A 13,893-nucleotide genomic window follows, 5' to 3' on the forward strand; every position below is an offset into this window, starting at 1 on the left:
TTTGGGGCCTTTCATTTCTCACTTTTTCTCTTGTTAATAGTTCTAATCCTAGAACTTGGAAGGACTAAATGTAATTTTTCTCTCTGCCCTGAAGGCCCTTATATTGTATTGTTGTCTAAGCATCATGATCTGGACCACACTCACTCGTTTTCTAACAAAGTAAAAATCTTATTAAGTATGCAAGGCCCAACTGAAAGCATCAGGAGCAAAACCATTAAGGGTCCCATCAGGGTGGAAAGCAGAGTAGTCATCCAGGAGGACTTGTTAAACCATCCCTCAAACCATCCTTGGTCAGTTTCCCTCTCCCTTTGACGCTTTTTTAGTCATATTTATTGATGACTACTTCCTCAGGATGGTAGTAAACCCGGGGGACAAGCTGGACCATAATACAGAAATTTTTGGATGGGTTAAAAACTGAAGTAGAAACACAGGGAGTCAGCCCAGTATCACATGCCCACCACCTGTTGTACCCTGGCACTAGATATTGGTTGTCTGAAGTCTGACTATAGGTCAGAGTAACATTACAAAGATGTTGGTGGGATGGGGGGGCCTTTCCTATACATGCCCCCCTTCCTGAGACCTCAGGGATAGTCAACTTGTTTTTGGTCCCCCATGAACACCGGCTATTATGTTCTTTAGTTATATTAAACTCTCCCATAGTTGTCATCCCCTCATAGTAGGGTGGTCCTGAGGATAAACAAAGCCAGCAGGCAGAGGTAATGTTGGGGTTGGTGGCGTTTATGGTGAGGAAGGCCCCTTGGATTAGGCTAAAGAGCCTCTGTCTTGTCCCGTGTGGGGCTTCCGAGTGTGGGCTAGTCAAGGGTGTCCTAGCAGTCATTATGTGATGGGTCTTGGCTGCCACTGTGGGTGGGAGCTTGGGTAATGCCACTTTAGGGGGTCCCTGTTCTACTAGAACTTTATTAGGTCCTACTGGTCTTGGGGTGGGAGGCTCTATTTTAAGTCGTATAGTAAAGGTTAGGCCCTTATCCCATCCTGTCATATAAAATCTGAGTCCCCAAGTTTTTTCTTTTATCCAGTCTCGGGACTCTCGACCTTGAGGGGTGAAAGAGATGCTGAGAGGAACTGCTTTTTTCCCATCTAATCCTTCCTGCACAGTAATCAGGTCCCAGGAGGAAGCTGGGTGCCAGTAGGTATTACCTGTAGTTTCACAACCCCAGTGTTTACAGTAGAACTCTTTTGTCCCTCCACAACTTCGTTTAGAAGTTTGGGGGCAGACATAAAATGGGGTATGCTGCATCTTACGTTGGGCTGGCCCAGAGCTGCACCCCGGGTTGTCTGCCATGTATTGGCCTTGGGAGATGACCCCTTGTGTGAGGGCCCGCTTTGCCACATGAGAGTGGACTTCTCTAGAGACCTCCTCTGGGGTGAGCTCTGGGATATCCCAAAATTCTATCCCGGCTACCAGGGCAAAGATGTCTGGAGTCAGGACAGGCCACCAAGTCCAGGGAGGCGCTTCCCTAGTTGCAGTCCATATTATATCCCCCGTTTGAGAAAGCACTTGCCAAGTCAATTTTTGGGGGGCATGGGGTTTGGAGGCATCACCTAGCTGGAGAAGCCTGAGTTTAAGGGGATTGTCTGTCCTCTCGGCTTGCCATTCGGGGCCCGGTGGCGGAGCAGGCTTGACGTGAGATACATGGATCCAGGCGGGTATTCCTTCAACTTTCACGGCCGTTGGAGTGGTCAGTAGGACGAGGTAGGGGCCCTTCCACCGAGTCTCAAGGTTTCCTGCGTGGTGACGTCTGACATAGACCGAGTCTCCCACCTGGAAGCGATGTGGGACCTGTAAGTCTCCTTCTCCTGAGTAAGCCTCCCGGAGTCGCTTCCACGCTCGTTGTCTCACCCACTCGAGCACCTTGAGCCTAGAGAACAAAGGCTGGGAAAGCGGCACATCAATACTATGTATAGAGGTTATTTCTACCAGTGGAGGAGGCCCCCCGTATATCAATTCATAGGGGGTCAGTCCAAATTGTCCAGGTGTGTTTCTAACCCTAAAGAGCACAAAGGGTAGGAGAGCTATCCAATCATTAGCGCCAGTCTCTGCAGTCAATTTGGTGAGGGTCTCTTTAATGGTTCTATTCATCCTTTCTACCTGTCCTGAGCTTTGGGGTCTGTATGCACAATGTAATTTCCAATCAATCCCCAATACTTTGGCCAGTCCCTAACTTACCTGGGCAACAAAGGCTGGACCATTGTCTGATCCTATTACCTTGGGTATCCCAAATCTTGGGAAAATTTCTTCCAGTATTTTCTTAGCCACCACGGTTGAGGTTTCTTTTTTGGTAGGATAAGCCTCTACCCATCCTGAAAAAGTGTCTACAAAAACTAGTAAATACTTATTACCATACTTAGCTGGTTTTACCTCAGTGAAGTCCACTTCCCAGTGAGCACCTGGGCTGTCTCCCTTTAGCCTCTTCCCAGGAGGCATTCTTGAGGGATTAGCATTGACCATCTGGCAAGGTACACAATGCTTGACTACTAAGCCAGCTATCTCTGGCAACCTCAGAATATGGTAAGGAGACGTCTGCAGCAGTTTTTGTAGATGTTTGGCTCCCAGATGGGTTAGGCGGTGTATTTGTTGAACATACTGTAGTCCCTTTGCTTGAGGTAGAATCTCTTTTCCCTCTGAGGTAAAATAGGCCCCCTCTGGAGTTTCAGAGAACTGGCCTAACTTTCTAATTTCTTGCCAGTCACCTGGGGTATATCGGTGTTTACTTTTTTGGTTCTTTGGCTTCTCAATTATGGACAGAAGGTTGACCCCCTGGGCAGCCTGCTTGGCCACTTGGTTAGCCATCTGGTTTTCTTTGGAGATAAAATCTTTGGCTTTTTGGTGGCCAGGGCAATGCATAATGGCCAGTCTTTTGGGTAGATGTAGGGCTTCTAGCAAACTTAGAATTTCTTTTTTGTTTTTAATTTTTTTCCCTGCTGAGGTAAGTAGCCCACTCTGTTTGTAGATGGCCCCATGTATGTGTGCAGTAGCAAAAGCGTACCTGCTGTCCGTGTAGATATTCACAGACTTTCCTTCAGCTAGTCATAAGGCCTGTGCGAGGGCCATTAGCTCAGCCTTTTGTGCTGAAGTTCCTTCTGGCAGACTGCTGGCCCAGACTGTTCGTGTTCCGTCTACTATCATCACCCCAGCCATCCTCTTACCTTCTACAATGTAACTGCTTCCATCTGTGAACCAGGTTAATGTTCCTCCAGTCAGTGGGACATCTGTGAGATCCTTTTAGATCCCAGTTTCCTCAACCAGCAGTTGATGACAGTCATGAGTCACTGTCTCATCAGTTTCTTCAGGCAGAAGGGTAGCGGGGTTGAGGATGGCAGGAGGGGCAAACGTTATCCTGTCGGTGAGGAGCAGGCTCTGGTAGTGAGTCATACGGGCGTTAGTCATCCATCGGTCTGGGGGCTGCCGGATAATGCTCTCCAGGGCATGGGGGGCAATGACAGTTATCCTCTGCCCTAGAGTTAGTTTATCAGCATCTTTGATCAACGTGGACATCGCCGCTATGGCTTTTAGACATATAGGCCATCCATTAGCCATGGGGTCAAGTTTCTTTGATAGGTAAGCAACGGGTCTTCTCCATGGCCCTAAGGATTGGGTTAGGACTCCCCGGGATATCCCCTTACGCTCATCTACGTAAAGGGTGAATGGTTTGGTCACATCAGGGAGGGCTAGGGCAGGCGCACTTAATAGTACCTTCTTGATGGCATTAAACGCCCCTGGGTGTTCAGAGGTCCAAATGAATTTTCCTTTCTCTTTAGTTAGTGGATAGAGGGGGGGGGCTGCTAGGGTTGTAAACCCTGCCCCTCCACCTTCAGAGTTACCCTGGGCTCAGGGAGGGGCTCCGAGCCCCGTCCTCCCTAGTCTTCATCTTCTCCAAGGGTTAGGACCCTAGGTCTGGTGCTGTTCTTCTTAGGGCAGTCTCTTGCCCAGTGCCCTTTCTCCTTGCAACAGGCACATAGATCTCTATCAAGTTGGGTCCTGTTGCCCAGGTTCCCTATCTGCCTAGGGCCTGTTCTAAACTTTCGAAAATTTCTCTTCCTTTCTCCTTTTTCTCTACCACTGTGGCCAGGATCCTGGTCAGATTTTTCTCTTGTCGTCTATTGCGCCTATCCTCCCTTTCTTCTCTCTCTTTCTCATGTCTCTCTTCACGTTCTTATCTCTCTCTTTCTTTCCGCTGCTCCTTTTCCTCTTCTGTCTCCCTGTTGTAATATACCTTTTCTGCCTCTTTTATTAAATTACACAGCTCAACTTCCTGTAATCCCTCCAATCTCTGAAGTTTCCTTCTGATATCAGGAGCTGACTGTCCTATGAAAGCTAATGTTACTGAGCCTTTTTGAATCTCAGAGGTGGGGTCAAAGGGTGTGAACCTCCTAAATGCTTCCATGAGCCTCTCAAGAAACACTGAGGGAGACTCCGTTGGCCCCTGCATCATCTCTCTTACCTTGGCCAAATTGGTGGGCCTTCTGGAGGCACCTCGGAGACCCGCCACCAGAGCCTGGCGATAGATTTTTAAGCTCTCCCTACCTTCAGCCGTATTGTGGTCCCAAACAGGGTGAGTCAGAGGGAACCCCATGTCTATCTCATGCTGCAGCTGCGTGGGCCACCCGTCGGCCCCAGGGACATTTTTTTTGGCCTCTATTAAAATTTTCTCTCGTTCCTCGGTTGTGAAGAGTGTCTGCAACAGCTGTTGGCAATCATCCCAGGTGGGCTGATGAGAAAACATAAGAGATTCCATCAGCCTCGTGAGGCGTTGGGGTTCCTCTGAAAAAGGGGGATGGTTAGCTTTCCAGTTATAAAGATCTGCAGAGGAAAAAGGCCAATATTGGAGGCATTGTAGTTGGCCCCCCAGCATGGGAGGACCTGCCTCGTGTAGCAGCAGTGTTATAATTCCATTTGCTCTCTCTGGGGTAGCATATCTCAGGCTCCGGGTCCTTGTGGTTGGCTCTCCCATTTCCAGGAGCTCGGGAGGGGCAGAGGAAGGAAGACCAGGCAAGCCTGGAGGCGGAGGCTCAGGGAGGGAGGGGGCGGAGGCATGGGAAGGGCAGAGGGCGGAACTTTGGGAGGGGCAAGAGGCGGAGGTGTGGGGAGGGCGGAGGGCGGAACTTCGGGAGGGGCGAGAGGTGGAGGTGTGGGAAGGGTGGAGGGCAGAACTTTGGGAGGGGCGAGAGGCAGAGGTGTGGGAAGGGTGGAGGGCAGAACTTTGGGAGGGGCGAGAGGCGGAGGTGTGGGAAGGGTGGAGGGCGGAACTTTGGGAGGGGCAAGAGGCGGAAGTGTGGGAAGGGCGGAGGGCGGAACTTCGGGAGGGGCGAGAGGCGGAGGTGTGGGAAGGGCGGAGGGCGGAACTTCGGGAGGGGCGAGAGGCGGAGGTGTGGGAAGGGTGGAGGGCGGTACTTCAGGAGGGGCGAGAGGCGGAGGTGTGGGAAGGGTGGAGGGTGGAACTTTGGGAGGGGCCAGAGGCCCTCCCTCAGCTCCCGGGACTAGGTAAGGGGGGGAGGGGCAGGCTGAGTCTCCGGCCAAGCTGGAGGTTCCTCGATCTCAGGGTAGATGCGAGGGGGAGGAGAGGGTTTTTTTTCATTTTCAAGAGTCAGGACTCTGGAGCTTGAGTTCCTGGGTTCATTCAGCCACGGCCTGACCCACGGCGGGGGGTTGTCCACCAAATCCTTCCAGGTGAGGATATAAGCCTCTTGGTTGGGACGGGAGCCTGGTCCATTCTGAAAAATAATATCTTTAACAGCCAGAATAGTCTCAGAATTAAAGGTTCCTTCTGATGGCCATCCGACCTCATAAGTTGGCCACTCAGAGGCACAAAGCGTTTGTCAGGGTCTCCTTCTAACCACAACTGACAAATCATGGGCCCTAGATTTAACTTCAGTCCAATGGTCAAGAGTCAAGCTAAGGGGCGTTGTCACCGTCTGTCCCATTTTAGAACTATAGACAAAGACACAAAGAACAACAACAACAACACACACAACTGAGACTAACAAATCCAGACACCAGTGACCCGTCCGCATCTTCCACAAGCAGGCAAAAGAATTGGACGGCCGCAAAGGAGGAAGCTTCCACTCTAACAACAGTACCCGGTCCTCTGACAGACAGTAGGAGACTGCCAGGCGTCTCTGGCTCTCCTCACCTCCCAGGGCGTCCCCCAGGGTGGCAGCCTGTGATCCTCCTAGCACGTCTGCTGATCACGGTCCTCTGGTCCTTCACGGCACTAGAGGACGGCTGCAAATCAAACCAAGCCAAAAGCGCACGTCCCAGAAACCAGATACTCAGAACACAAACACTGGCTGGCACACACTCACTCCAGAAGGGGCCCCCTTACCTCCAAGTCGGTTCTCGGATGTGTGTGGGGGCCTTCACATCCCAGACGAGCCCCCAATGTAGGAAAAACTCCCCACAGGGGGCCCCCACGCTCTGCCCGGATAAGGCGACACCCCAAATCACTCACGAGAAGCGGTCTTGATGCAAACTGCAAGAGGATTTTATTCCAAGCGCGCTGGGGCCCACAGTCGTACACCGCGCAGGGGTAGAGGACTGCAGAGCCCCGAATGCAGGAACAGGACAGTTTTTATAGGGTTTCTAACAAAGCCTGTGCATTAGACCAATCATTTTCTAATATTAGGAGCCCTGCAGGGTGTTAGCCAGTCAGTTTGTGCCACCCCATAGTTTCTAAGCCAATTAGTTTATGACCTTGGTGGTCAGCATTTGCGCAGGTCCTTAGGTGGGAGTAACAGAGTATGGTATCAGCCTCCTATGACCTTGGTGGTCTGAGGCAGGCTGCTACAGCTTATGGTGCAAGTTACTAAGGCTTACAGTGTGGGCTATTAAGGCTACTAAGGCTTACAGTGTGGGCTATTAAGGCTACTAAGGCTTACAGTGTGGGCTATTAAGGCTTATGGTGCAGGCTATTTACAGAAACTAAATAAGTGGTTTACTTTATTACTCATTTCCCATCCTTGAGGGCTATCTCATGCCCTTTTTACCTAGTTTTATATTAGGAGTGGGCTCTGATATAATGAGAAGAGGGATTCTTTACTTGCTTCTAACAGAGAGTAAAGCCTGGAGTTTGAGATATGCAGGGGGCCCACTTAAGCTCCCTTTGGAGAGTGATAGTATTTCTGAGCTTCTGAATTCTTGGGCCTTTCACTGGTCATCTGAAACAATATCATACATTGTTATTACCCCTGTGGGGTAGTAGAAGAACTTCCATCTCTATACCACGTGTGGTTAGGAGCAGGGAGGGGAGACAGTGAAATCCTAAATTTGTGGTAGGTAAGTTCTAAAGTCTCCAGGTAGCAGTGTGTATGTTGTTTAGGTAGAGGTAGAAGGGTAACTGGGTTAGGTGGGGGCCAGAAGTCTGAAGTCATGTTTCGGTTGTCTAGAAAGGTAACATGAAAAAGTTGAACTTTGGATGGGGTTAGGGTTTATGTAGCCTCCACTCAAAGTTGGAGTTTTCATTAGCATTTTAAACCTTGAAGGGAGCTCCAGGTAGATGAAGTTGGATTGTCACAGAAACATCTGAGTGTGGGCTAAATATAGATGAGAGGCTACAAGTTTAAGATTGTAGATAAATACACAGTCCCAAAGTTAGCAGAATTATTACAAGAAATGACAGGCATGATCATCATGAAGATCTAGAAATTTACAAAATGGTGTGGTCTCTATCTTTTCTTATTATAGTAAGCATGCCTATCTAATTACAGTCTAGGCTGTGATGACTACATTTTTTAAGATAGACCTTACTTTTTGGCTAAATTTTTCTATTGAATTTTTTTTATTAATAATTTTTTTTAATTTATTTATTTGAGAGTGACAGACACAGAGAGAAAGACAGATAGAGGGAGAGAGAGAGAATGGGCGCACCAGGGCTTCAAGCCTCTAAAACGAACTCCAGACACATGCACCCCCTTGTGCATCTGGCTAACGTGGGACCTGGGGAACCGAGCCTCGAACCAGGGTCCTTAGGCTTCACAGGCAAGCGCTTAACCGCTAAGCCATCTCTCCAGCCCCTATTGAATGTTTAAGACCAAGTAGCCAGCCAAAGATTAATTTTATATTGTAATTTTAAAGGTCATTTGTGGCTCTTTAGGGGAGACTTTTAGGGACCTGACATCTGCTGGGATGAGTCAGGACCATGCTGGCCATGTGACTTCCCTTCCCTTGGAAACATTAAGCCCCCCCCCCCCCACTGTTTTGTCTCTCCTTCTGCAGACTAGCCAGTGACTGGAATCTATTTTTTGGGTCTCCATGTCTTCTCTGATCAAGAAGATAGAAGACTTACCAAGAGCTTTAGTATCCTCTAGAGAAGGAAGTGTCCTATCATCTCTTGAGCCCTTCTAACCAGGAGGGGCTAGGACCAAAATATTGGGTACCCTTTAAACCCCAAAGTCCTCAGTGGTTCTGGCCACTACATCTGGTTGTTAAGTACCCAGGAGAAAAATGAGAATATAGAGTGGTGGTTTGATTCAGGTGTCTCCCATAAACTTAGGTTTTCTGAATGCTAGGTTCCTAGCTGATGGAGATTTGGGAATTAAAGCCTCCAGGAGGCAGTGTATTGTTGGGGTGGGCTTATGGGTATTATAGCCAGTTTTCCTTTGCCAGTGTTTGGCACACTCTCCTGTTGCTATTGTCCACCTGATGTGGGCCAGGAAGTGATATCCAACCTCTGCTCATGCCATCATTTTCCCCTGCCATCACAAGGCTTCTTCTCAAGTCTATAAGCCAAAATAAACCTTATTTTCCCCCAAATCTGCTCTTTTCAGGTGTTTTCTGCCAGCAGTACAAACCTGACCACAACAGAAAAGTTGGTACTCAGAGTGGTGTTATTGCTAATTGAAACCTGACTGTGTGGGATGATCGAGGAATGTGAATGAATTTAAAATCTTGGCAGTACTGTAAGTAAAGTTTGATGGACTATTCTAGTCAAAGTTGAAATATCTGAATGCAGTAAGAACTATGGACTGTGAGGTTTGGCTTATGAGGTGAGAAAGAGCTTTGCCTGGACTGGGCTAGAAGCAGTTTATGTGAGAGCCTTGCTGTTATGCCCATGTCTTGAAAATTTGTGCAGAGTTGCTTTGCATAGAAATGTACTGGTGTGAGAAGAGGAATATGGCACAGAAAGAATGAAATCTTTGGGCCCAAACTGCTTTCGGTTCAACTGTAATTATATGAGAGATGACAACCTTTGAGATTGGGCCAGCTGATGTGCATTGGGGCAAGAGGAAGAATGTAGACTCTTTTGAAGAAGCCTGAATGCCCAAGTAATGTCCAATTCTTCAAAGTCTCCTTTATTCCTCCCTCAATTAACAAATTGATACCTTAACTGGTATTATAGATATAATAATTGCAAGAAAGAGCGGTTCATTGAACTTGCAATATAGTCTTGTGTTTTGCAAATGGCCATGGGCAGTATGTAGCAGGTTTGCTGGATGCCTGCATGGAGACCCAATGGAGCAATGAGGATGAACCATGGGTTGCAGTGGAGACCCAGTGGAGATGCTAGGACCACAAGATGGCTGCTTAAGGAGGGCTTCTGGCCCTGGATGAAGTTTTCTAGGACTGTGAGTAGCCTAGCTGGAGGGGCAGAATTGGCACTCAAGAGACTTTTTGCTGGTTCGAATTATCGTACTTGGAGATTTGTCACTAACTAGAGTTAGGTTTGTCCTGTTTAAATCTTGTATTGGTTGAATATTTCTTTGCTATACCCAGTGCCATCTTTTGCATTGTGTTTATTATGTGCCATTATGGGTTTTGGGAGAATGTTTTGGTATTATGGCTCAGTTAAAAGACCTTGGACTATGGGGATGTTTGAGCATCATTGGGAGAAATAAAAGCTATGGGGACTTTTAAAGTTGGATGAATGCATTGCATTTTACACCATGTATAGTTATCAGTGGTGGGGGCCAGGGTCAGAATGTGGTAGTTTGATTCAGTTGTCCCCCATAAGCTTCCCAGCTGATGGAGATTTGGGAATTAATGCCTCCTGGAGGCAGTGTATTGTTGGGGGTGGGCTTATGGGTATTATAGCAGTTTCCTCTAGCCAGTGTTTGGCACACTATTCTGTTGCTGTTGTCCAATTGATATAGGCCAGGGTGTGATATCTACCCTCTGCTCATGCCATCATTTTCCCCTACCATCATGGAGTTTCCCCTTGATTCCATATGCCAAAATAAATGTTTTTCCCCACAAGCTGCTCTTGGTTGGATATTTTCTGCTAGTAACGTGAACCTGACTGCAACATAGAGTGTTCCTGTATCTTTTGTCTTCAACAAAATAGATATAATTAAAATATAGTATTAAAAAAACCTTAGGGGAGAGAGGGTATTGCCATGGGATTTTTTTTTTTTTTTTTTTTTTTTTTTTTTGGTTTTTCAAGGCAGGGTCTCACTCTGGTCCAGGCTGACCTGGAATTAACTCTGTCATTTCAGGGCGACCTTGAACTCATGGCAATTCTCCTACCTCTGCCTCCCGAGTGCTGGGATTAAAGGCGTGCGCCACCACGCCCGGCTCCCATGGGATATTTTTTATAAGCATGGAAAATGTTAATGAAAATTGTGAAAAGAAAAAATAAAAATAAAATAAAATATTTCCTGCCAAAAAAAGAAATTAAAAAAACCTTAACATTTTGTTGTAACATTTAACTTATGCTGTCTGATGACATGGTAAGCCATATCAGAAAGATGGGAAACATATATACTGTTTAACATTAGTAAGTACAGACAAAACATGTTAATAATCCTAAAGACAATTTTTATTAACAAAAATACAAATATTAACTCTGACTTTTATTTAATTTTAGTGTCCCATTTGAGGATCTAAACTTGAGTATTAGACAAATAACAATGGTTTTTGTCATTAATAGTAAACTTTTATGAGTATTGACCTTTTAATTGAGTCTATCAATCTAAAATCAGAGTTGAATTTTGGAATTTTTTTGTACTTTAAAACCTCTAGCTATTGTTGTAACAGATATAAGTAAACACTTCTGGGTTTAAAGTTGAAAACCTAGAAATCTTGTCTTTAGTAACTTAGAACCATCTTTAAATACATCGATGTACCTGTGTACATTTTAGAGGCTTTAATCTTTTTTTCTAAACTGGATTAGACATCAACTTAATCATGATAGAGAAATCTATAACAATCAATCTGATGCATCTTGTTTAGGGTTACCTTGATGAACATAAACCAATCTTATGTCTCATTATTCTTATTTTTTATATTTCCTTTTTTTGTGCAGAATATTTATTTATTAAGGTTGCTTAATATACAATTTTTCATTTGTGTTTTTGGAAGTCCTTTATTGCAAAGATAGTTCTTTTGTCTGATGACAAATAGCAGCTACAAGGATCATTCTGGACCTCCATGTTGGATAAATTCCATTTCTTCTTGAGAGATCAGTTTCCTTCTGTATTTCTGAAGTAAGGTTTTGATTATGTTTGCAGTGTCTGGTGGACCCTGGTGCATCAGCAAACCTGGGGCTTTACCTCCTTTAGAATGCTGTGTGATTATAGAGTGGGGCGGGAGCCCTGCTGATCTCATAGCTTCTGAGGCACTAAGTTTAGGATTGTCTCTTCTGTTAGGGAGCCTTATCAGTGGAGTTTGTGGCTTTACTACCTGAACCACCCTGGTGGCGGATACCATCTTGCTGCCCTTCATGACCCCCGAGAAGGGGAAGCTTCTGGGCCCGGACACAGGCAAGCCACAGAGCTTTCGGGATTGGGCAGCCGGGGGCAGAGCCTGCATGATGTCTCATTATTCTTATTACCCAGGACTAACGTTGGACTAAAGTCTACCCTGTCTGATATTAGGATAGCAACCCCTGCTTGTTTTCTAGGCCCATTTACTTGAAACACTGTCTTCCAACCTTTCACCCTAAGATAATGTCTATCCTTTGTAGACAGGTGAGTTTCTTGGAGACAACAAATTGTAGGATCCTGCTTTTTAACCCAGTCTGTGAATCTATGTCTTTTCGTTGGGGCATTGATATTAAGAGCCGTTGATATTAAGAGATATTATTGAAAGGTGTGTATTTATGTTTGCCATTTTTTTTGTGTGTGTGTGGTTCTGGTTCTACCTGTGCTCTCTTCTGTTAACTAGTATTTGAATATTGCTTGTTTTTTCTAGGTTCCTTATATGTGTGCTTTTCCTTTTCTTCAGCATGGAGGATTCTATCAAGTATTTTCTGTAGAGCTGGTTTTGTCTTCAAATACTCCTTTAACCTGCTTTTGTCATGGAATGTCCTTATTTCTCCATCTATTTTAATGGATAAATTTGCAGGATAAAGTAGCCTTGGTTGACAGTTGTTATCTTTCAGAACTTGGAATATATCACCCCAAACCCTTCTGGCTTTAAAAGTTTGTGATGAATAATCTGCTGTAATCCTGATGGGCTTACTTTTGTAGGTAACTTGATTTTTCTCTCTAACTGCTTTCAATATTTTTTCTTTGGTGTGTGTGTTTGGAAGTTTGATTATAATATGGCGAGGAGAGGTTCTTTCCAGGTTTTGTCTGGCTGGGGTTCTAAAGGCTTCCTGTATCTGTATTGGCACCTCTTTCCCAATTTGGGGGAAATTTTCTTCTATGATTTTGTTGAAGACACCTACTATGCCTTTTTTTTTTTTAACTTTTTTATTTTATTTTTTTATTTGAGAGTGACAGACACAGAGAGAAAGGCAGATAGAGGGAGAGAGAGAGAATGGGCGCGCCAGGGCTTCCAGCCTCTGCAAACAAACTCCAGATGCGTGCGCCCCCTTGTGCATCTGGCTAACGTGGGACCTGGGGAACCGAGCCTCGAACCGGGGTCCTTAGGCTTCACAGGCTAGCGCTTAACCGCTAAGCCATCTCTCCAGCCCCTACTATGCCTTTTGAGTGAAATTCTTCTCCTTCTACTATGCCCTGAATTCTAATATTTGATCTTTTCATAGTGTCCCAAATATCTTGAAATTCCCACTCATACTTTTCTATAAGTTTGTCTTTCTCTTTGTTGGCCTGCATTAGATCTGCCACCTTGTCTTCTAGCTTAGATATTCTGTCCTCTCCTTCATCCATTCTACTGGTGAGATTTTCTACAGAGTTTTTTATTTCATTAACTGTGTTCTTCATTGCTAGTAATTCTGACTGGTTTTTCTTTATTATTTCTATTTCCTTATTTATGTCTTGTATTGCCTTCTTTATTTCATGAAATTGGTGTCCTGCATCTTCTTTGATTCCTTTGATTTCCTCTTTAAGTTCCTCTTTGACTCCTTTGATTTGTTCTTTGACTTCTTTGAACATATTTACAATCATTCTTTTGAAATCTTTTTCAGGCATTTCCTCTAACTCGTTCTCATTGGAGATCATTTCTGATGCATTAATACTTTTAGGTGGATTTATATCGTCTTGCTTTTTAATGTTTCTTGTGTTATAATGTATATATTTTTGCATCTTGGATTAAGTTAATGCTTGGATTTTCTAGCTAGCTGGGTATTCTTAGCTGTATCAATTGATTTGATGTTATATATTTTCAGGGTAGGAGCTTAAGGTGTCAGATGTGGCTCTTAAGACTCTGAGAGTATCTACAAAGGTGCTCCTAGGGGTTGAGTTTCCCTGCTATGGGAGTATTCAAGTAGGCTGAGTGGAATAAAACACAGGTAGATTCTAAAAGTTAACTAAACACTGTACCCATTCAGTCAAAAACAGCCCCAAGTATGTATGCCAGAGTAGTTATTATAACAACCAGATCCTCTTTCAACATAGAGGTTAAGATTTCTGGTCTGTTGAGGGATCCCAGTCAGCTTGTGACCAAATGAGACCCTTCCCTGGTGCAAACCCAGGTACCTTGGATGAGTTTGGTCTCAGTCAAGTTGCTGCCTGGGTCGTTGGCCTGCTGTTCTG

General features: G+C 45.4%; 1 protein-coding gene across 1 annotated transcript; it reads right to left on the reverse strand.

Annotated features, from left to right (window-relative positions):
- Nucleotides 1-11,368: 11,368 nt before the first annotated feature.
- On the reverse strand, nucleotides 11,369-11,677 carry LOC101599355 (28S ribosomal protein S36, mitochondrial-like). The gene has a single exon (XM_045161171.1). It carries the CDS (start codon nucleotides 11,675-11,677, stop codon nucleotides 11,369-11,371), a length of 309 nt encoding a protein of 102 aa, XP_045017106.1.
- Between the last annotated feature and the right edge of the window lie 2,216 nt (nucleotides 11,678-13,893).

The sequence above is a fragment of the Jaculus jaculus genome, chromosome 11 (assembly GCF_020740685.1).
Source record: "Jaculus jaculus isolate mJacJac1 chromosome 11, mJacJac1.mat.Y.cur, whole genome shotgun sequence".
Classification (NCBI taxonomy): domain Eukaryota; kingdom Metazoa; phylum Chordata; class Mammalia; order Rodentia; family Dipodidae; genus Jaculus; species Jaculus jaculus.

What these genes read in the sequence shown, in the direction of transcription:
- LOC101599355 (XM_045161171.1), bottom strand. Translation starts at nt 11,677, where the DNA reads ATGAAGGGCAGCAAGATGGTATCCGCCACCAGGGTGGTTCAGGTAGTA.